Source organism: Narcine bancroftii, unplaced genomic scaffold, assembly GCF_036971445.1.
Source record: "Narcine bancroftii isolate sNarBan1 unplaced genomic scaffold, sNarBan1.hap1 Scaffold_122, whole genome shotgun sequence".
Taxonomy (NCBI): Eukaryota; Metazoa; Chordata; class Chondrichthyes; order Torpediniformes; family Narcinidae; genus Narcine; species Narcine bancroftii.
In genome coordinates this window covers 492576-512152 of record NW_027211857.1, presented here as the reverse complement: position 1 = coordinate 512152, position 19577 = coordinate 492576, and the positions used below count along the sequence as shown (strand labels likewise).

Genomic DNA, 19577 nt, shown 5'->3' with positions numbered 1-19577 from the left:
TAATGACGTCACCACTGCGTGGGGCAGAACAAACGTTGGCCTTAAATTGGGGCGCTCCAAATTCAATTAAACAATTGTCCTGGAAATTCCATCAAGTCCTGTGGTGTTTTCTGTGTGTAGCGGCCATGACATTGGTGACCCTGCAGAGCCCAGATGACATCTGGTCTCAAATCATGGATTCCTCGGCGATCAGCACTGTCTCTGTGAAGCTCCCCCATTCTGGACCCACCGGCCCCGCACATGGATCAGGCAGGTGGAGGCGGAGCTTCAACTCCGGCAGATCACCATGTGTGTTCTACCACATGGTGAGTGTCCTCAACAAGGAAACAGCAGCCAGAGTTGATGATCTGATCCATGATCCCTCTGAGGAGGACAAGTACATCGCCCTCAAAACCCTCCTCCTCAGCATCTTTAGACTCTCCTTGGTCACCATTATCCCTATCCATGATAGGCCGATTTAATGCTATTAAGATGATGATCTTACCTAAATTTTTATATATATTCCAAGCTATACCTATTTTTGTTCCTAAATCTTTTTTTGATAAGGTCGATTCTAAATTGTCCTCGTATATCTGGCAAAACAAGAATCCTAGATTGGGGAAAAAATATTTACAGAAATCCAAACTAGAGGGAGGGTTGGCATTACCCAACTTTAGAATTTATTACTGGGCAATTAATATTAGTTACTTAAGGTATTGGTTGAATTATTCAGAATTATCTCTAAATCCCCATTGGGTAAATTTAGAAATTAAACCGATACAAAATTTCTCAATTAGCTCTATTTTGGGAGCTGCTCTCCCTTTTTCTCTTACTAAATTATATAAACAAATTGATAATCCAATGGCTAAACATACACTACGTATATGGTTTCAATTCCGGAGATTTTTTGGCCTAAGTCATTTTATCTTGGAAACTCCTATTGTACTAAATTTCCTTTTTCATCCCTCTCTAATTGATCAAGCTTATTTACTCTGGAAAGTTAAAGGTATAACATGCTTTTCGGATTTATTCTTGGATAACTCTTTCATATCATTTGAACAATTATCCATGAAATATGATTTACCTCGATCTCATTTCTTTCGATATTTGCAGATTAGGAGTTTCTTAGTTTCGACTTTACCCTCTTTTCCCAATCGGGAGACTACGACTGTTTTAGAGGATATACTATATTCAAAATTCCCTCCAAAAGGTGTGATATCTAAATTATAGTTACAAAAATAAATTCTGGGACTTTTGAAAAGTTTAAAAATGATTGGGAAAGAGAACTCAACCTTCATATTTCTAATGAAAATTGGAATAAAATTCTGCGACTGGTAAACTCTTCTTCTCTATGTGCAAAACATTCACTAATACAGTTTAAAGTTGTTCATAGAGCTCATATGTCTAAAGATAAACTCCATCGCTTTTATTCTCATATCGATCCTATATGTGATAAATGTCAATTGGAAATAGTTTCCCTTACACATATGTTTTGGTCCTGTCCCTCTTTACAGAATTATTGGAAGGAAATTTTTTCCATTATATCTACTGTTTTGAATATTGATTTACAACCACATCCCATTACTGCAATTTTTGGATTACCTATGATAGATTTGACTTATTTATCTCTTCCTGTGGATCGTATGATTGCTTTTCTTACACTAATGGCTAGAAGATCTATACTATTAAATTGGAAAGAGGTAAATCCTCCCACTGTTTTCCAATGGTTTACCCAAACCATACTATGTTTAAATTTAGAGAAAATTAGAAACTCTGTCTATGAATCCCCTTCTAAGTTTGAGTTAACCTGGCGACCATTTATTCAATATTTTCATTTGTGGTGAGTTGATCTGGCTCTGTTTTCTTTTTATGATTATGTATGATAATTGGGCTGTAAGATGAGATCGGAGTGATCGGCATGGTTTAGCTATATCTGTAGGTTTTTTTTTTAAGTTTTTTTAAAATTCAGATTTGTTTTTTCTTCTTTTTTGGGTTTTTTTTTCTCTTTTTTCATATATTGTTATTAATTATATCTTTTTTTTTAGAGATAGTTCACACCCTAAACTGATCAAATTTTTTTTTATGATATATTTTTATTCTGTAATATTATTGTTTAATATCTCTGTATTAATTCATTACTTACTATGTATTTTTTTATATCTCTTTGAACTGTATGTGTTTATAAATTATAATAATAATAAAAAGATTGAAAAAGAAAAGAAAGACTCTCCTGTCGGCAGCACGCAGCCAGGCTGATGCACCTCAATGGCCTGGGGGACAGACCTATATAGTATATACATTAAGGAGTAAAATCATGGATCAGGAGGTGGAATATATGTTGAGAAATTACATTATTAGACCTTCAAACTCAGAAGTTTTTTTTTCTTGTATTCTGGTACCGAAACCAGATGGAATTATTAGATTCTGTACAGATTACAGGAAGGTTAATTCAGTAACTAAAACAGATGGTTATATTATTCCTAGAACAGATGACTGTATTGATAAAATTGGCCTTGATGGACGAGATGCTTGCACTGATAGAAGGTCACAGACCCTGCCTGATGCTTGAGCAAGCCTACCTCGAACAAATGCCAGAGGACATCCCGTTCCTGCAAGCAGACGAGGACTTCTCAAATCCCAGGACAGTCGCAGCCCATGCCGATGTGTTTGGCGGACAATGAGAGAACGAGGCCACCATAAACCAGGTCACAAGCCCTGTGCCTGAATGACCACAGCCCAGACAGAAGACGGAGGAGCACCAGTCGACCTTGTGCTTCTACAGGGGCACAGTTCCTACTTCTTCAAAGCCGCCACCATCGTCCCTGGGCCGAAGAAGTCATCAGTTCTTTCCTCAGTGATGGCTGCCCTGCCCCACTTACATCTACCATCATGAAGTGCTTTGAGAGTCTCATCATGGGGCACATCAACCTCCTGTTGCTCCCCTCACTGGACCCCCTGCCATTCGTATATTGATCAAACTGCTCTATGGATTATGCCATCACCACCTCCCTCCATTTAGCCTCACCCATCTGGAAGCAAACACAGGTCTGTTGGAATGTTGTTCATTGACTTCACTTCAGCCTTCAACCCAATCAGACCTCAGTACCTGATGGAGACGTTGAACCTGCTGGGCCTAAACACTTCCCTCTGCAGTTAGATTCTTGACATCCTGTGGGGGAGATCTTAAGCATTCTGGGTCACAATCAGGACTTCCCAGATCATCACCCCTCCCCACCTCCCCCGGGCTGTGGGCTTGTCCATTGCTGTCGACTCTGCTGACCCATGGCTGTGCAACTAGACTCAGCTCAAACCATATCCTCAAGTCCATTGATGATGCGACCGTGGTGGGCCTTATCAGCAAGAATGATGAGTCAGTGTTGAGGTGCAGTTGCTAACAGACTAGTGCAGAGCCAACAGTCTATATCTGAATGTTAATAAAACCAAAGAGATGGTTGTCCACTTCAGGGAGGCCCGAAGGATCACTGTTCACTGACCACTGACGGCTCCACCGTTGAGGTTGTGAAAAGGACCAGGTTTCTTGGTGTGCGTTGGGTGGAGAATCTCCCCTGGTCCTCAACACCAGCTCCATTATCGAGAAAGCCCAGTAGCATCTCTTCATCCTCTGAAGGCAGAGGAAAGTTCATCTCCCACCCTCCATCCACACGACATCCTACAGAGGATGTATTGAGAGGATTCGGAGCCATTGCATCACACTCTGGTTTGGAAACTGTACCACCTCAGACCTTAAAACCCTCCAGAGGATAGTGGAATCAGCAGAGAATATCATTGAGGTCTCTCTTCCTGCCATGATGGACATCTACAAGGCAAGATCCACGTGGAAGGCAAATAATATGGTGAAAGACTTCACACACCCTTCTTGGAAATGGTCTCCATTCTTCCATCTGGAAGGAGCGTTTGGGCCCACTCATCCAGATTGTGTAACAGCTTTTATCCGCAAGCCATCAGGCTCCTCTATTCCGAGAACATATGTGTACTCGTATATCATGGGTTTGTTTTCGTGGGTTTTTAAAAAAAATGTCTTATGACTTAATAGTTCATTCCGATTTATGTCAATATGCTCCTTGTTCCTGGAGAAACCCTCTCTCATCTTTCCTGTGATATTAATGGCAATGGTTTGAATGATAAATAAAGGTGACTTGACCACTTGGATTTCCTTCCCTTCAGACCCCAAAGAGTACGGATTGGTAAACTCATCTCCTCCACAATCAGGAGCGGAGAGTCACAGGGTGGCCAATTCCATCTCCTGCTCTATTCTCTTTGCACCTATGACTGATTCAGAAATTACATTTTCCAATCACTTATTAGCAAATGATACCACAGCAGTGCACTGTATAAAAAGGGTCAATGGGTCAGCACACAGGACGGAGACAGAAATCTTGGCTGAAGCAATATAACACCCACTGTCTGCGTCAAAGAGCTGATTGTGGACTTCAGCAATGTGTGACAGAGTATATAGATATGTTTTTGGGAGATCAATTAGAAAAGGTTTGTTAGAGCACTATTCAGGTGTCCCAGCTATATTCATCCTTTATGAGTGACGAGCCACCTGCTGGTGAGGGGTAACAGGAAGTCCTCCCTATGGCGCTCCATTCCATCCAGTCGCTACTATGTACCATGACCAACACTACTCGTCACAAGCTCTTACTCAATTTGGAAAGTAGGTCGAGATCGAGAACAACACTCCCAACCTGGATCACCACTCCGGGTCCAGTCCTTCTCAGGAAGCATGTGAGGAGAAGCAAGAACCGACCCCCTGGTGGAAAGGGTGAACCTGCTCCACACCAATCCCACGTATGCCTTTGTGGATACCCGGATGGGAGGGAGAACACGGTCTACATCAGGACCTGTCAACCACCAGATCAAAGGGTCTGTTGCCTCAGGTGCCCTGCAAATCACGGAGCTCATTCTCACAGACCCCAGTCAGGGCCTCGGGGGATCCAGTTCAGGAGGAAAGTGCATCCCCCTCCACCATTGAGCCAGAGGACTAGCCCACCTCTCCTCCCTCACAAGGGGACCAGGAGACCCAAGGAGCCTAAGGCCCCTCCCCCCCAGTGCTAAGGTGCTCCACCAGGATCTCCAGGTCCCCGCATCGCTTAATTCTGTAAATTTGTAAATGTATATTTTTCAACTTTTCTTCTGAACCCATGATCTCTGTCTTCATTCACAGACCCTAAATTCTACAAGAAGGGGTGAATGCAGTGAATTGGGATTCACTGGTAGTGGGTCGGGAAATGTTTGTATTGGAATATATGGGTCAGCACAATGTCGAGGGCCGAAGGGCCTGTGCTGTGTTTTGCAGGAAAGTGCACAGTGATTTTTTTTTCCAAAAGATAAGGTTGTATTTGACAAAATGTGTGGTGTTTTGGGGTCAAAAACCACAACTTTGCAGGGCCAAAATCTGGGCAGTTTTCATTTAAAAAGCCCAAACTGTGATTTACAAATTGTGTGTTTTAGTTTAAAAATCATGTCTGTACTTTGCAAAAGATGAGACAATGAGACCTAGGAGCAGGTCGGCCATTCAGCCCATCGAGTCCGCTCCACCATTTCATCATGAACTGATCCATTCTCCCACCGCCCCACTCCCCTGCTTCTCCACACAGCCTTGGTACCCTGACTGTTCAGAGAGCTGGGACTGGGAGAACATGGCAGCACTGGCAGAACTGCAGACCCATGGAGAGCGGAAACCCAGGGCTCCGTTGTGGGCTCCTACCATCCAGTCTGAATGCTGTTGGATCCGGACAGGCTTTAAAAACCTGTACATTGACCTGACGCTGGTTTTATTTGAAAAATACTGCAGCCGTGGGGGCCGCCTCCAGGATAGCAGGGCCTATGATTGGCAGCAGCCAGGAGAGGTGAGAGACTTCGGGGAAGCAGAGGACTGGCTCAGGGCACCAGGAAATGAGGAGCCCACCCCGGTTTAAGAAGGAGATGCAGAGGAGGTGACCCCTGGGACAGGATCACAGAGGCAGCCCAGAGAGGGGTTCTGTCGTTGAACCCACAGGCGGGGGGGGGGGGGGGGTGGGGGCGATTCGAGGGAAGGAAACTCCTCAGGCTGTGAGCTGCTGACGAGTGCAGTTGAGGGATTCACAGGACTGCAGGAGACTGGCTCAAGACTGGCCGAAGGGGATCCAGGGATCTGAAGCAGGATGAGAGAGGGGACCGAGGTCCCTGAAGGGTTCCTCATCATGATGGGGGCTCAGATCTGGAGCTCAAGCTGCTGATGGTTTGGACTAGATTCTGTGTGGTAACAGGGGCTATGGGAGGGTTGGAAGCAAATTGACGGACGCTCAGTGACTCTGGGAAGGTCTCATTTGCTTCTCTTTCTCTGACTGTAAAGAGGTGCTTCAAGCAATTTCTGCCAATGTCAAATCTGTCTGCCCTACAGCAGATGAAAAACAAATTTTGTGTAATGTTGCACTGTCTTTATTACATGGCAATAAATTGAATCTTAACTCTTGGAAATGTGAGAGAGATCTGACTCTTTCATTTGTCCACACAGAGAGTGGTGCTGCCTGGAATGTAGTGGCGAGGGTGGTGATCGAGGCTGGGACAACCGGGACATTGAAGACTCTTTGACAGGCAGATGGATGTAAGGATAATAAAGGGTGACGGGTGTAAGGTGGGGAGGGGTTAGATTGTTATGGAGTAGGTTTACGTCGGTCAGCACAACATCGTGGACTGAACGGCCGGTCTGTGCCGGAATGTTCTGTGTTCAATGCTGTTGAGCAAATAAGGAGGGTTCCAACAGTCCCAGTCAGGATGGTGATAAAGATGGGGACAGATGTGGCTTTGGTGAGGGCCCCTGCTTCAGCTCCAACTCTTCCCAACAAAGCCTGTGCACCGTGCACATGGCTCAATGTCCGTGGGACCTTCTCTCGTGGTCTTGTATTTCCTTGTGACAGGAAAGGAGGGGACTTGAGCTCTGCTTCCCTGTTCTCTCCCAACAACTGATCCTAATTCTCCTCATATTTTTGCTGAATCATTGCAATTAAACACAGTTTGAATTTCCAGACTTTACTGTGGCATTCCCTGAAAAAAATTATTTCCCGCCACTCAGATTTTTTCACAGAGTCATAAAGTTTCCCAGCGTAGAAACAGGCCCTTTGGGCCAACTACAGATTGACTGTCGAGTTCAGTGCATGACGTCACATTCAACCCTGAGATTCTTGTTCCTGTAGGCGAGGCAGAGTTATCACTTCTTGGTCATGCCAAAAAGAACCAACTCAACCTACGCAGGGAAACAAATAAAGAACAATTGGGAACAAATGGTGCCATATAGATTCCGATTTATTGGCAAGTACACACATAAAAACTCAGAGATTCATTTTTCCTCTGGACAGACACAAATACCACTTATTGGAAGTCTAAAAAACTGTACACAACATACACATGTAAACACATGAAGAACTGTAAACAAAGTGTACAATACATTGGAAAAAAATAGCTAAAATCTAAGCATAAGAGTCCTTAAATGAGTCCCGTAAGCCAACTACCCAGAGCCGACGTAACCCCACTACCCACAGCTGCCTTAAACCCACTACCCAGAGCCGCCATAACACCGCCACCCAGAGCCGCCGTAAACCCACTAACCAGAGCCGCCATAACCCTACCACCGAGAGGTGCCGTAACCCCACTACCCAGAGCCAACATAACCCCACTACTCACAGCTGCCTTAACCCCATGACCCAGAGCCGCCATAACACCGCCACCCAGAGGTACCGTAACCCCACCACGCCATAACCCCACCATCCAGAGCCGCCGCAACCCCACCACCCTGAGCCACCATAACCCCACTACCCAGAGCTACCATAACCCCACTTCACAGACCCACCATATCCAAACTACCCAGAATCACCGTAACCCCACTACCCAGAGCCAGCGTAACCCGACTACCCAGGCCACCATAACCCCACTAAACAGAGCCACCATAACCCCACTATCCAGAGCCGTCGTAACCCCACTAACCAAAGCCACAGTAATCCCCACTACCCAGCGCCAATGTAACCCCACTACCCAGAGCCACCGTAACCCCACTACCCTAGCCACCATAACCCAACCACCCAGAGCAACCGTAAACCCACTCTCCAGAGCCACCGTAACCCCACTACCCGGAGCCACAATAACCCGACTGCCCAGAGTCATCGTGACCCGACTACCCAGAGCCACCGTAACCAAACTACCCAGAGCCACCGTACCCACACTACCCAAGCCACCGTAATCCAACTACCCAGAGCCACCGTAACTCCACGACCCAGAGCCGCCGTAACCCCACTACCCAGAGCGACCGTAACCCCACGACCCAGAGCCACTGTAACCCCATGACCCAGAGCCACCGTAACCCCACTATCCAGAGGCACCGTAACCCCACTACCCAGGGTCACCGTAGCCCGACAACCCAGAGCCACCGTAACCCCACTACCCAGAGCCACCTTAATCACACTACACAGAGCCACCGAAACACCACGACCCAGAGCCGCCATAACCCCACTAACCTGAGCTGCCGTAACCCCACCACCCTGAGGCGCCGTAACTCCACCACCCAGTGGCGCCGTCACCCCACGACCCAGAGCTGCCTTAACCCAATGACCCAGAGCCGCCGTAACCCCATGACCCAGAGACGCCATAGCCCCACTACACAGAGCCGCCGTAACCCATTACACAGAGCCGCCGTAACCCATTACACAGAGCCGCCGTAACCCCACTACCCAGTGTCGCCATAACCCCATTACCCTGAGCCGCCGTAATCCCACGACCAGGAGCCACTGTAACTCCACGACCCAGAGCCATCGTAATCCCACGACCAAGAGCCACCGTAACCCCACAACCAAGAGCCACCGTAACCCCACTACCCAGACCCACCATAACCCCACTACCCAGCGCCGCTGAAACACCACTAATCAAAGCCGCCGTAACCCCACTACCCAGAGCAGCCGTAACACCACCACCCAGAGGCGCCGTAATCCCACCATCCAGAGCTGCCGTATTCCCACCAGCCAGAGCCGCTGTAACCGCACTATCCAGAGCAGCCGTAACCCCACTAGCCAGAGCCGCCGTATCCCCACTATCCAGAGCCGCTGTAACCCCATTACCCACAGCCACCGAAACCCCACCACCCATAGCTGCCGTAACACCACCACCCAGAGCCACCGTAACACCACTACCCAGAGCCACCATAACCCCACAACCCAGAGCCACCATAACCCAACTACCCAGGGTCACCGTAACCCGACTACCCAGATACACCGTAATCCCACGACCCAGAGCCACCGTAACCCCCACGACCCAGAGCCACCGTAACCCCACTACCAAGTGCCACCGTAACCCCACGACCCAGAGCCACCGTAACCCCACTACCCTGAGCCACCGTATCCCCACTACCCAGAACCGCCGTAAACCCACTAACCAGAGCCGCCATAACCCCACCACCCAGAGGTGCCGTAATCCCACCACACAGAGAAACTGTAACCCCACTACACAGAGCCACCGTAAACCCACGACACAGAGCCACCGTAACCCCACTACCCAGAGCCACCGTAAATCCACTAACCAGAGCCACCATGACCCCCACTACCCAGAGCCACTGTAAACCCACTACCCAGAGCCACGGTAACCCCACTACCCAGAGCCACTATAACCCCAAGACCCAGAGCCACCATAACCCCACGATCCAGAGCCAGGGTAACTCCACTAACCAGAGCCACCTTAATCCCACTACCCAGATCCACCGAAACCCCACTAACGAGTGCCACCATAACCCCATTACCCAGAGCCACCGTAACCCCACTACCCAGAGCCACCGTAACCCAAGTACCCAGGGTCACCGTAACCCGACTACCCAGATCCACCGTAATCCCACGACCCAGAGCCACCGTAACCCCACTACAAAGTGCCACCATAACCCCACGACCCAGAGCCACCGTAACCCCACTAACCAGAGCCGCAGTAACCCCACCACCCAGAGGTGCCGTAATCCCACCACACAGAGACACCGTAAACCCACCACCCATAGCCGCTGTAATCCCATCACCCAGAAACAACGTAACCCCACTACCCAGAGCCGCCGTAACCCCACTACCCAGAGCCACCGTAACCCCACTACCCAGAGCCACCGTAACCCCACTACCCAGAGCCGCTGTAACCCCACTACCCAGAGCCACCGTAACGGCACTACCCAGTGCCACCGTAACCCCCACAACCCAGAGCCGCCGTAACCCCACTAACCAGAGCCGCCGTAATCCCACCACCCTGAGGCGCTGTAACTCCACCACCCAGTGGCGCCGTCACCCCACGACCCAGAGCTGCCTTAACCCAATGACCCAGAGCCGCCGTAACCCCATGACCCAGAGACGCCATAGCCCCACTACACAGAGCCGCTGTAACCCATTACACAGAGCCGCCGTAACCCATTACGCAGAGCCGCCGTAACCCCACGGCCCAGATTGCCGTAATCCCACGACCCAGAGCCGCCGTAACCCCACTACCCAGAGCCACCATAACCCCACAACCCAGAGACGCAGTAAACACACGACCCAGAGCCCCCATAACCCCAAGACCCAGAGCCGTCGTAACACCACCACCCATGGCCGACGTAACCCCACCACCCAGAGCCACCGTAACCCCACGACCCAGAGTCACCATAACCCCACGACCCAGAGCCACCGTAACCCCCACAACCCCGAGCCACCGTAACCCCACTACCCATAGCCACCGTAACCCCACCAGCCAGAGTTGCCGTAACCCCACCACCCATAGCCGCCGTAACTCCACCACCAAGAGCCACCATAACCCCACTACCCAGAGCCACTGTAACCCCACTACCCAGAGCCGCTGTAACCCCACTACCCAGAAACGCCGTAACCCCATTACCCAGAGCCGCCGTAACCCCAATACCCAGAGCCGCCGTAACCCCACAACCCAGAGCCGCCCTTACCCAACTACCCAGAGCCGCCGTAACCCCACTACCCAGAGTCGCCGTAACCCCTCTACCCAGAGCCACCGTAACCCCACAACCCTGAGCTGCCATAACCCCACGACCCAGAGCCGCCGTAACCCCACGAGCCAGAGCCACCGTAACCCCACGACTGAGAACCGCCATAACCTCATGACCCAGAGCCACTGTGACCCCACGATCCAGAGCTGCCGTAACCCCACTACCCAGAGCCGCCATATCTCCACGACCTAGAGCCGCCGTAACCCCAATACCCAGAGCCGCCGTAACCCCACAACCCAGAGCCGCACTTACCCAACTACCCAGGGCCGCCGTAACCCCACTACCCAGAGTCGCTGTAACCCCTCTACCCAGAGCCGTTGTAACCCCACAACCCTGAGCCGCCATAATCCCACGACCCAGAGCCGCCGTAACCCCATGACCCAGAGCCACCGTAACCCCACGATTGAGAGCCGCCATAACCTCATGACCCAGAGCCACTGTGAACCTATGATCCAGAGCCGCCGTAACCCCACAACCCAGAGCCGCCGTAACCCCACGACCCAGAGCCGCCGTAACCCCACTAGCCAGATCCGCCGTAACCCCACTAGCCAGAGCCGCCTCAACCCGACTACCCAGAGCCGCCGTAACCCCACTACCCAGAGCCGCCGTAACCCCACTACCCAGAGCCGCCGTATCCCCACTACACAGAGCCACCGTAACCCCACTACCCAGAGCCGCCGTAACCCCACTACCCAGAGCTGCCGTGACCCCACTACCCAGAGCCGCCATAACCCCACTACCCAGAGCCGTCGTAACCCTACTACCCTGAGCCGCCGTAACCCCACTACCCAGAGCCACCGTAACCCCCACTACCCAGAGCCACCGTAACCCCACTACCCAGGGCCACTGTAACCCCACCCTGTGCAGTGGCATTTCTAGTTGGGACGTGCCTTTGTTTTTGATCATTTGAAAACAGCTTAAATGTACTTATAAATACCACTGATATTATTATTTTACATTCTAAAAAATTCCAAATTCTGAAAGTGTCTGGTCCACAGGATGTCGGATAAATGATTGAGCACCTGGAAACAGAAAGAAGAAAGAGTTAGAGAAGAGAAATCAAACTATTATATAAACACAATATCATAACAGTCCAATGAGAACAAGGTTGTAAATTACTTCAACAATTATAACATGGCGAATTGTAAAAAGTCACAAAATTATATAATACGACAAATTCTATCCTCTCACCTTCTGAACTTCTCGGGTAAGTACAAATAATTTCACTACCATTAAAGTAAAACACAAAATAATAAAGCAAGTTTCTAGTGATCTCATAAATTAGGAAAATATTGAATAAAAGGAGCCCATAAGCAGAGAAGGATTAAATGTGATCAAGGTAGAAGAACATCGGAGATTCCCCAAACTATCTTTTCCTTTAGCAGGCCCTTTCCACATCCAGAAGGACTATTACACAGCTGACATCCGCCAGGAGGCGCAGTCCAAATCCGGCACCTGTCAGACAGACCATCCCACAACAGGCACCTGACCAATCCTCATCTGGCATCTGGGAGGTGGACTATCCACACCTGGCACCTGGCAGGTGGACCATTCCACATCTAGCAGGCAGACCATTCCACATCTTGCAGGCAGACCATCCCACATCTGGCACCTGGCAGGCGGACCATTCCACATCTGGCAACTGGTAGGCGGACAATTCCACATCTGGCATCTGGCAGAAGGACCATCCCACATCTGGCATATGGCAGCAAAGCTATTCCACATCTGGCATCTAGCAGCAGGAACATTCCACGTTCGGCATCTGAAAGGTGGACTGTTCCACATCTGGCAGGCCGACCATTCCACATCCGGCATCATGCAGCAGAAACATTCCACATCCGGCATCTGGGATTTGGAGGATTCCACATCAAGCAGGAGGAAGAGACTACTGGGGAAATGACCAACTCACACATACCAGAAGCAACACCAAATTAACAAAGGAGTCTGCAGATTTTCACGAATGTCAAATTCCTAAGCATTAAAATTCTGAGGATCTGTCATGGAGTCTCCATGGTGATGCATTCAAAAAAAGGGCTATTGGTTATACTGTGTGATATGCCTGAGGAGATTCATTATTGCAATGAAGACACACCTTAACCTCCACAGGTGTACTATGCAGATCATTCTGGTAGGTTGCATCACTGCCTGGTCTGGAGGTGCCATCTCTCAGGAAAATGATAATTTCGAGAGGGTGTTTAACTCTCCCTGTAACATCACAGGCACCAGAATTCACTCCAGTCAGAATCTATATATGACATGCTGTCTTAAAATAAAAGTCTCTATCATGGAAAACCTCCACCACACCAGACCATAACTTCCTCACTCTACTATCATTGGATAAGGTACTGGAGCCTGAGGAATAGAGGTCAATGCCACCATGTCAGTTTCTTCCCTGATGCCACCAGATCCTGTATAATCAATGAGCCAAAGACACAGCCTTGCTTTTTTGTGCACTGTTAACTTTATTTTTAAGAGTAGTTCTGAACGATGGTTATAAGATGAATGTTTGCTCCATCCTGCTGCCCCAAATCACCAAATATTAGGACATGTTCTTGACAATAAATCCTGATTCTGAACCTGACAAGATATGAAAGGTATCTTCACAAAAAGTGGAAATAGGTGCATGAGACCAAAAAATATGTAAACAATTACCTTCCCAGCAGGAGGCACACTGCACATCCGGCATCCGGATTGAGGCTCTTTCCACATCCGGCAGGAGGACTATTCCACATCCAGCATCTGGCAGGAGTCCCATTCCACATCCGGCAGGAGGCCCATTTCACATCCGGCATCCGGATGGAGGCCCATTCACATCCGGCAGGAGAACTAAGCCACATCCGGCATCTGGCAGGAGGCCCTTTCCACATCCGGCAGGAGAACTAAGCCACATCCGGCATCTGGCAGGAGGCCCTTTCCACATCCGGCTGGTGGCCCATTTCATATCCGGTACCCGGCAGGAGGCCTATTGCTTCAAAGGCATGAGGCTCTCTTTTAAAATATTTCCAGTGGCCTTTAAGAAACAGGAAACAAACAGAAGCCATTAATCAATGGTAATACATAAAAAGGAAGATTCATATAAAATACAAATTATAAAAATAATTGATCATGTCTAACCATTATATCATAACAAACAGAAATAAAGTGATAAACATTTAAACAATTATAACATATGTCTAATAGAACATGATTTAAAGAGTATACGATACTCCAAATTCCTTCCCCTTCCCTTCTGAAGTTCTTTAGTGAGTACATAATATTTCACTATCATTAAAGAAACACAAACATATAAAGCAAGGTCCCAATGATTAAATGTTACAAAAATGTTGAATTAAAGGTGCCCATGGACACAGAATGATTAAATGTGAATCTGTGGAAGAACATCTGATTAATTCAAAGTAAGGCCTGCCACCAAATTACAGCGTAATGTTGTGTTTTTAGGGGCAACAGCATATTTCCAACTCATCAATATTGAACGTCGAGCAACAAGGGAGGCAAAAGAGACGACATGTGGTTAATTCATAGTTCAATTCATTTAGGTTGTCTCTGTTGATCCAAAAGGAGCAATTTTGGATGAGTTATCAACTTCAGGACGTCCTTCAATACCATTGTTCCCTCAGTGCTGGTCAAAAAGCAACTAACTCTATCCCTCTGAACCTCACTCTGCAATTGGATCTTCGACAATCTCATTCGAAGACTACAGTCAGGACGAATTGGAAACAAGGTCTCTTCCCCACTGATCATCAACACAGGCGCAGTCCAAGGATGTGTGCTTAGCCCCCTGCTCAACTCTCTGTAAACCCATGACTGTGTGTGGTGAGCCATAATTCCATTGCTATCGACATGTTGGCGGATGACACCACAATTGTCAGCAAACAATAAATCGCAATGATGAAGCGAAGAAGGAAGGACATAGATCACCTGATTGAATGCTAACAAATCAAACTTTTCACTCAATGTCAACAAAACAATGGATAAGATTTTGGATTCTGCAGGAAGTCAAAAGAACACGACCCAGTCTTCATGGAGGTCTCAGGAGTGCAGATGTTCGCGAACGTCAAATTCCTAAGCATTAAAACTCTGAGGATCTGTCATGGCGCCTCCATGGTGATGCTTTCACAAAAGAGCCTCACCATTGGCTATACCGTGTGATGTGCCTGAGGAGATTCATTATCGCAATGAAGACACTCCTTAACCTCCACAGGTGTACTATGCAGATCATTCTGGTAGGTTGCATCACTGCCTGGTCTGGAGGTGCCATATCTCAGGAAAATCATAATTTCGAGAGGGTTTTTATCTCTCCCTGTAACATCACAGGCAGTAGAATTCACTCCAGTCAGAATCTATACATGACTTGCTGTCTTAAAATAAAAGTCTCTATCACAGAAAACCTCCACAATCCAGACCATAACTTCCTCACTCTACTATCATTGGATAAGGTACTGGAGCCTGAGGAATAGAGGTCAATGCCACAATGTCAGTTTCTTCCCTGATGCCACCAGATCCTGTATAATCAATGAGCCAAAGACACAGCCTTGCTTTTTTGTGCACTGTTAACTTTATTTTTAAGAGTAGTTCTGAACGATGGTTATAAGATGAATGTTTGATCCATCCTGCTGCCCCAAATCACCAAATATTAGGACATGTTCTTGACAATAAATCCTGATTCTGAACCTGACAAGATATGAAAGGTATCTTCACAAAAAGTGGAAATAGGTGCATGAGACCAAAAAATATGTAAACAATTACCTTCCCAGCAGGAGGCACACTGCACATCCGGCATCCGGATTGAGGCTCTTTCCACATCCGGCAGGAGGACTATTCCACATCCAGCATCCGGCAGGAGTCCCATTCCACATCCGGCAGGAGGCCCATTTCACATCCGGCATCCGGATGGAGGCCCATTCCACATCCGGCAGGAGGACTAAGCCACATCCGGCATCTGGCAGGAGGCCCTTTCCACATCCGGCTGGTGGCCCATTTCATATCCGGTACCCGGCAGGAGGCCCATTGCTTCAAAGGCATGAGGCTCTCTTTTAAAATATTTTCAGTGGCCTTTAAGAAACAGGAAAAAAACAGAAGCCATTAATCAATGGTAATACATAAAAAGGAAGATTCAGATAAAATACAAATTATAAAAATAAATTGATCATGTCTAACCATTATATCATAACAAACTGAAATAAAGTAATAAACATTTAAACAATTATAACATATGTCTAATAGAACATGATTTAAAGAGTATACGATACTCCAAATTCCTTCCCCTTCCCTTCTGAAGTTCTTTAGTGAGTACATAAAATTTCACTAACATTAAAAAACACAAAATATAAAGCAAGGTCCCAGTGATTAAATGTTACAAAAATGTTGAATTAAAGGTGCCCATGGACACAGAATGTTTAAATGTGAATCTGTGGAAGAACATCTGATCAATTCAAAGTTAGGCCTGCCACCATATCACAGAGGAATTGAGTATTTTTAGGGGCAACAGCATCTTTCCAACTCATCAATATTGAACGTTGAGCAACAAGGGAGGCAAAAGAGACGACATGTGGTTAATTCATAGTTCAATTCATTTAGGTTGTCTCTGTTGATCAAAAAGGAGCAATTTTGGATGAGTTATCAACTTCAGGACGTCCTTCAATACCATTGTTTCCTCAGTTCTGGTCAAAAATCAACTAACTCTATCCCTCTGTACCTCACTCTGCAATTGGATCTTTGACATTCTCATTGGAAGGCCATAGTCAGGACGAATTGGAAACAAGGTTTCTTTCCCACTGATCATCAACACAGGCGCAGTCCAAGGATGTGTGCTTAGCCCCCTGCTCTACTCTCTGTAAACCCATGACTGTGTGTGGTGAGCCATAATTCCATTGCTATCGACATGTTGGCGGAAGACACCACAATTGTCAGCAAACAATAAATGGCAATGATAAACCGAAGATGGAAGGACATAGATTAGCTGGTTGAATGCTAACAAATCAAACTTTTCACTCAATGTCAACAAAACAAAGGATAAGATTTTGGATTCTGCAGGAAGTCAAAAGAACATGACCCAGTTTTCATAGAGGTCTCAGGAGTGCAGATGTTCACGAACGCCAAATTCCTAAGCATTAAAACTCTGAGGATCTGTCATGGCGCCTCCATGGTGATGCTTTCACAAAAGAGCCTCACCATTGGCTAAACTGTGTGATGTGCCTGAGGAGATTCATTATCGCAATGAAGACACACCTTAACCTCCACAGGTGTACTATGCAGATCAATCTGGTAGGTTGCATCACTGCCTGGTCTGGAAGTGCCATATCTGAGGAAAATCATAATTTTGAGAGGGTGTTTATCTCTCCCTGTAACATCACAGGCACCAGAATTCACTCCAGTCAGAATCTATACATGACATGCTGTCTTAAAATAAAAGTCTCTATCATGGAAAACCTCCACCACCCAGACCATAACTTCCTCACTCTACTATCATTGGATAAGGTACTGGAGCCTGAGGAATAGAGGTCAATGCCACCATGTCAGTTTCTTCCCTGATGCCACCAGATCCTGTATAATCAATGAGCCAAAGACACAGCCTTCCTTTTTTGTGCACTGTTAACTTTATTTTTAAGTCTAGTTCTGAACGATGGTTATAAGATGAATGTTTGCTCCATCCTGCTGCCCCAAATCACCAAATATTAGGACATGTTCTTGACAATAAATCCTGATTCTGAACCTGACAAGATATGAAAGGTATCTTCACAAAAAGTGGAAATAGGTGCATGACACCAAAAAATATATAAACAATTACCTTCCCAGCAGGAGGCACACTGCACATCCGGCATCCGGATTGAGGCTCTTTCCACATCCGGCAGGAGGACTATTCCACATCCAGCATCCGGCAGGAGTCCCATTCCACATCCGGCAGGAGGCCCATTTCACATCCGGCATCCGGATGGACGCCCATTCCACATCCGGCAGGAGGACTAACCACATCCGGCATCTGGCAGGAGGCCCTTTCCACATCCGGCTGGTGGCCCATTTCATATACGGTACCCGGCAGGAGGCCCATTGCTTCAAAGGCATGAGGCTCTCTTTTAAAATATTTCCAGTGGCCTTTAAGAAACAGGAAACAAACAGAAGCCATTAATCAATGGTAATACATAAAAAGGACGATTCAGATAAAATACAAATTATAAAAATAATTGATCATGTCTAACCATTATATCATAACAAACAGAAATAAAGTGATAAACATTTAAACAATTATAACATATGTCTAATAGAACATGATTTAAAGAGTATAGGATACTACAAATTCCTTCCCCTTCCCTTCTGAAGTTCTTTAGTGAGTACATAAAATTTCACTATCATTAAAGAAACACAAACATATAAAGCAAGGTCCCAATGATTAAATGTTACAAAAATGTTGAATTAAAGGTGCCCATGGACACAGAATGTTTAAATGCGAATCTGTGGAAGAACATCTGATTAATTCAAAGTTAGGCCTGCCACCATATCACGGAGTAATTGAGTGTTTTTAGGGGCAACAGCATCTTTCCAACTCATCAATATTGAACGTCGAGCAACAAGGGAGGCAAAAGCGATGACATGTGGTTAATTCATAGTTCAATTCATTTACTTTGGCTCTGTTGATCCAAAAGGAGCAATATTAGATTAGTTATCCACTTCAGGACGTCCTTCAATACCATTGTTTCCTCAGTTCTGGTCAAAAATCAACTAACTCTATCCCTCTGTACCTTACTCTGCAATTGGATCTTTGACATTCTCATTGGAAGACCACAGTCAGGACGAATTGGAAACAAGGTCTCTTCCCCACTGATCATCAACACAGGCGCAGTCCAAGGATGTGTGCTTAGTCCCCTGCTCTACTCTCTGTAAACCCATGACTGTGTGTGGTGAGCCATAATTCCATGGCTATCAACATGTTGGCGGATGACACCACAATTGTCAGCAAACAATAAATGGCAATGATGAAGCGAAGAAGGAAGGACATAGATTAGCTGGTTAAATGCTAACAATTCAAACTTTTCACTCAATGTCAACAAAACAAAGGATAAGATTTTGGATTGTGCAGGAAGTCAAAAGAACACGACCCAGTCTTGATGGAGGTCTCAGGAGTGCAGATGTTTGCAAACGTCAAATTCCTAAGCATTAAAACTCTGAGGATCTGTCATTGCGCCTCCATGGTGATGCTTTCACAAAAGAGCCTCACCATTGGCTATACCGTGTGATGTGCCTGAGGAGATTCATTATCGCAATGAAGACACTCCTTAACCTCCAAAGGTATACTATGCAGATCATTCTGGTAGGTTGCATCACTGCATGGTCTGGAGGTGCCATATCTCAGGAAAATCATAATTTCGAGAGGGTTTTTATCTCTCCCTGTAACATCACAGGCAGTAGAATTCACTCCAGTCAGAATCTATACATGACTTGCTGTCTTAAAATAAAAGTCTCTATCACAGAAAACCTCCACCATCCAGACCATAACTTCCTCACTCTACTATCATTGGATAAGGTACTGGAGCCTGAGGAATAGAGAGAGGTCAATGCCACAATGTCAGTTTCTTCCCTGATGCCACCAGAT

General features: G+C 46.8%; 2 protein-coding genes across 2 annotated transcripts; one reads left to right on the top strand and one right to left on the bottom strand.

The window, feature by feature from the left end:
• Nucleotides 1-7269: 7269 nt before the first annotated feature.
• LOC138750357 (ice nucleation protein-like) lies at nucleotides 7270-13989 on the bottom strand. The gene is made up of 2 exons (XM_069912429.1): nucleotides 13643-13989; nucleotides 7270-12012 (listed from the first exon to the last, which is right to left on the bottom strand). The coding sequence occupies exon 2, from the start codon at nucleotides 11894-11896 to the stop codon at nucleotides 10478-10480; it is 1419 nt and encodes a 472-aa protein (XP_069768530.1). The 5' UTR covers nucleotides 11897-12012; nucleotides 13643-13989; the 3' UTR covers nucleotides 7270-10477.
• On the top strand, nucleotides 7472-10472 carry LOC138750361 (spermatogenesis-associated protein 31H1-like). The gene is made up of 7 exons (XM_069912430.1): nucleotides 7472-7480; nucleotides 7754-7975; nucleotides 8089-8286; nucleotides 8448-8598; nucleotides 8757-8932; nucleotides 9600-9798; nucleotides 10462-10472. The coding sequence occupies exons 1-7, from the start codon at nucleotides 7472-7474 to the stop codon at nucleotides 10470-10472; spliced, it is 966 nt and encodes a 321-aa protein (XP_069768531.1).
• Nucleotides 13990-19577: the final 5588 nt, after the last annotated feature.

Coding starts and splice junctions, on each gene's coding strand:
- LOC138750361 (XM_069912430.1), top strand. Junction 7,976..8,088: donor CCCCACTAACCAAAGCCACA/GTAATCCCCACT, acceptor CCCACTCTCCAG/AGCCACCGTAACCCCACTAC. Junction 8,933..9,599: donor CCCCACTACCCAGAGCAGCC/GTAACACCACCA, acceptor CCCACTACCCAG/AGCCACGGTAACCCCACTAC.
- LOC138750357 (XM_069912429.1), bottom strand. CDS start 11,896: ATGATCAAAAACAAAGGCACGTCCCAACTAGAAATGCCACTGCACAGG.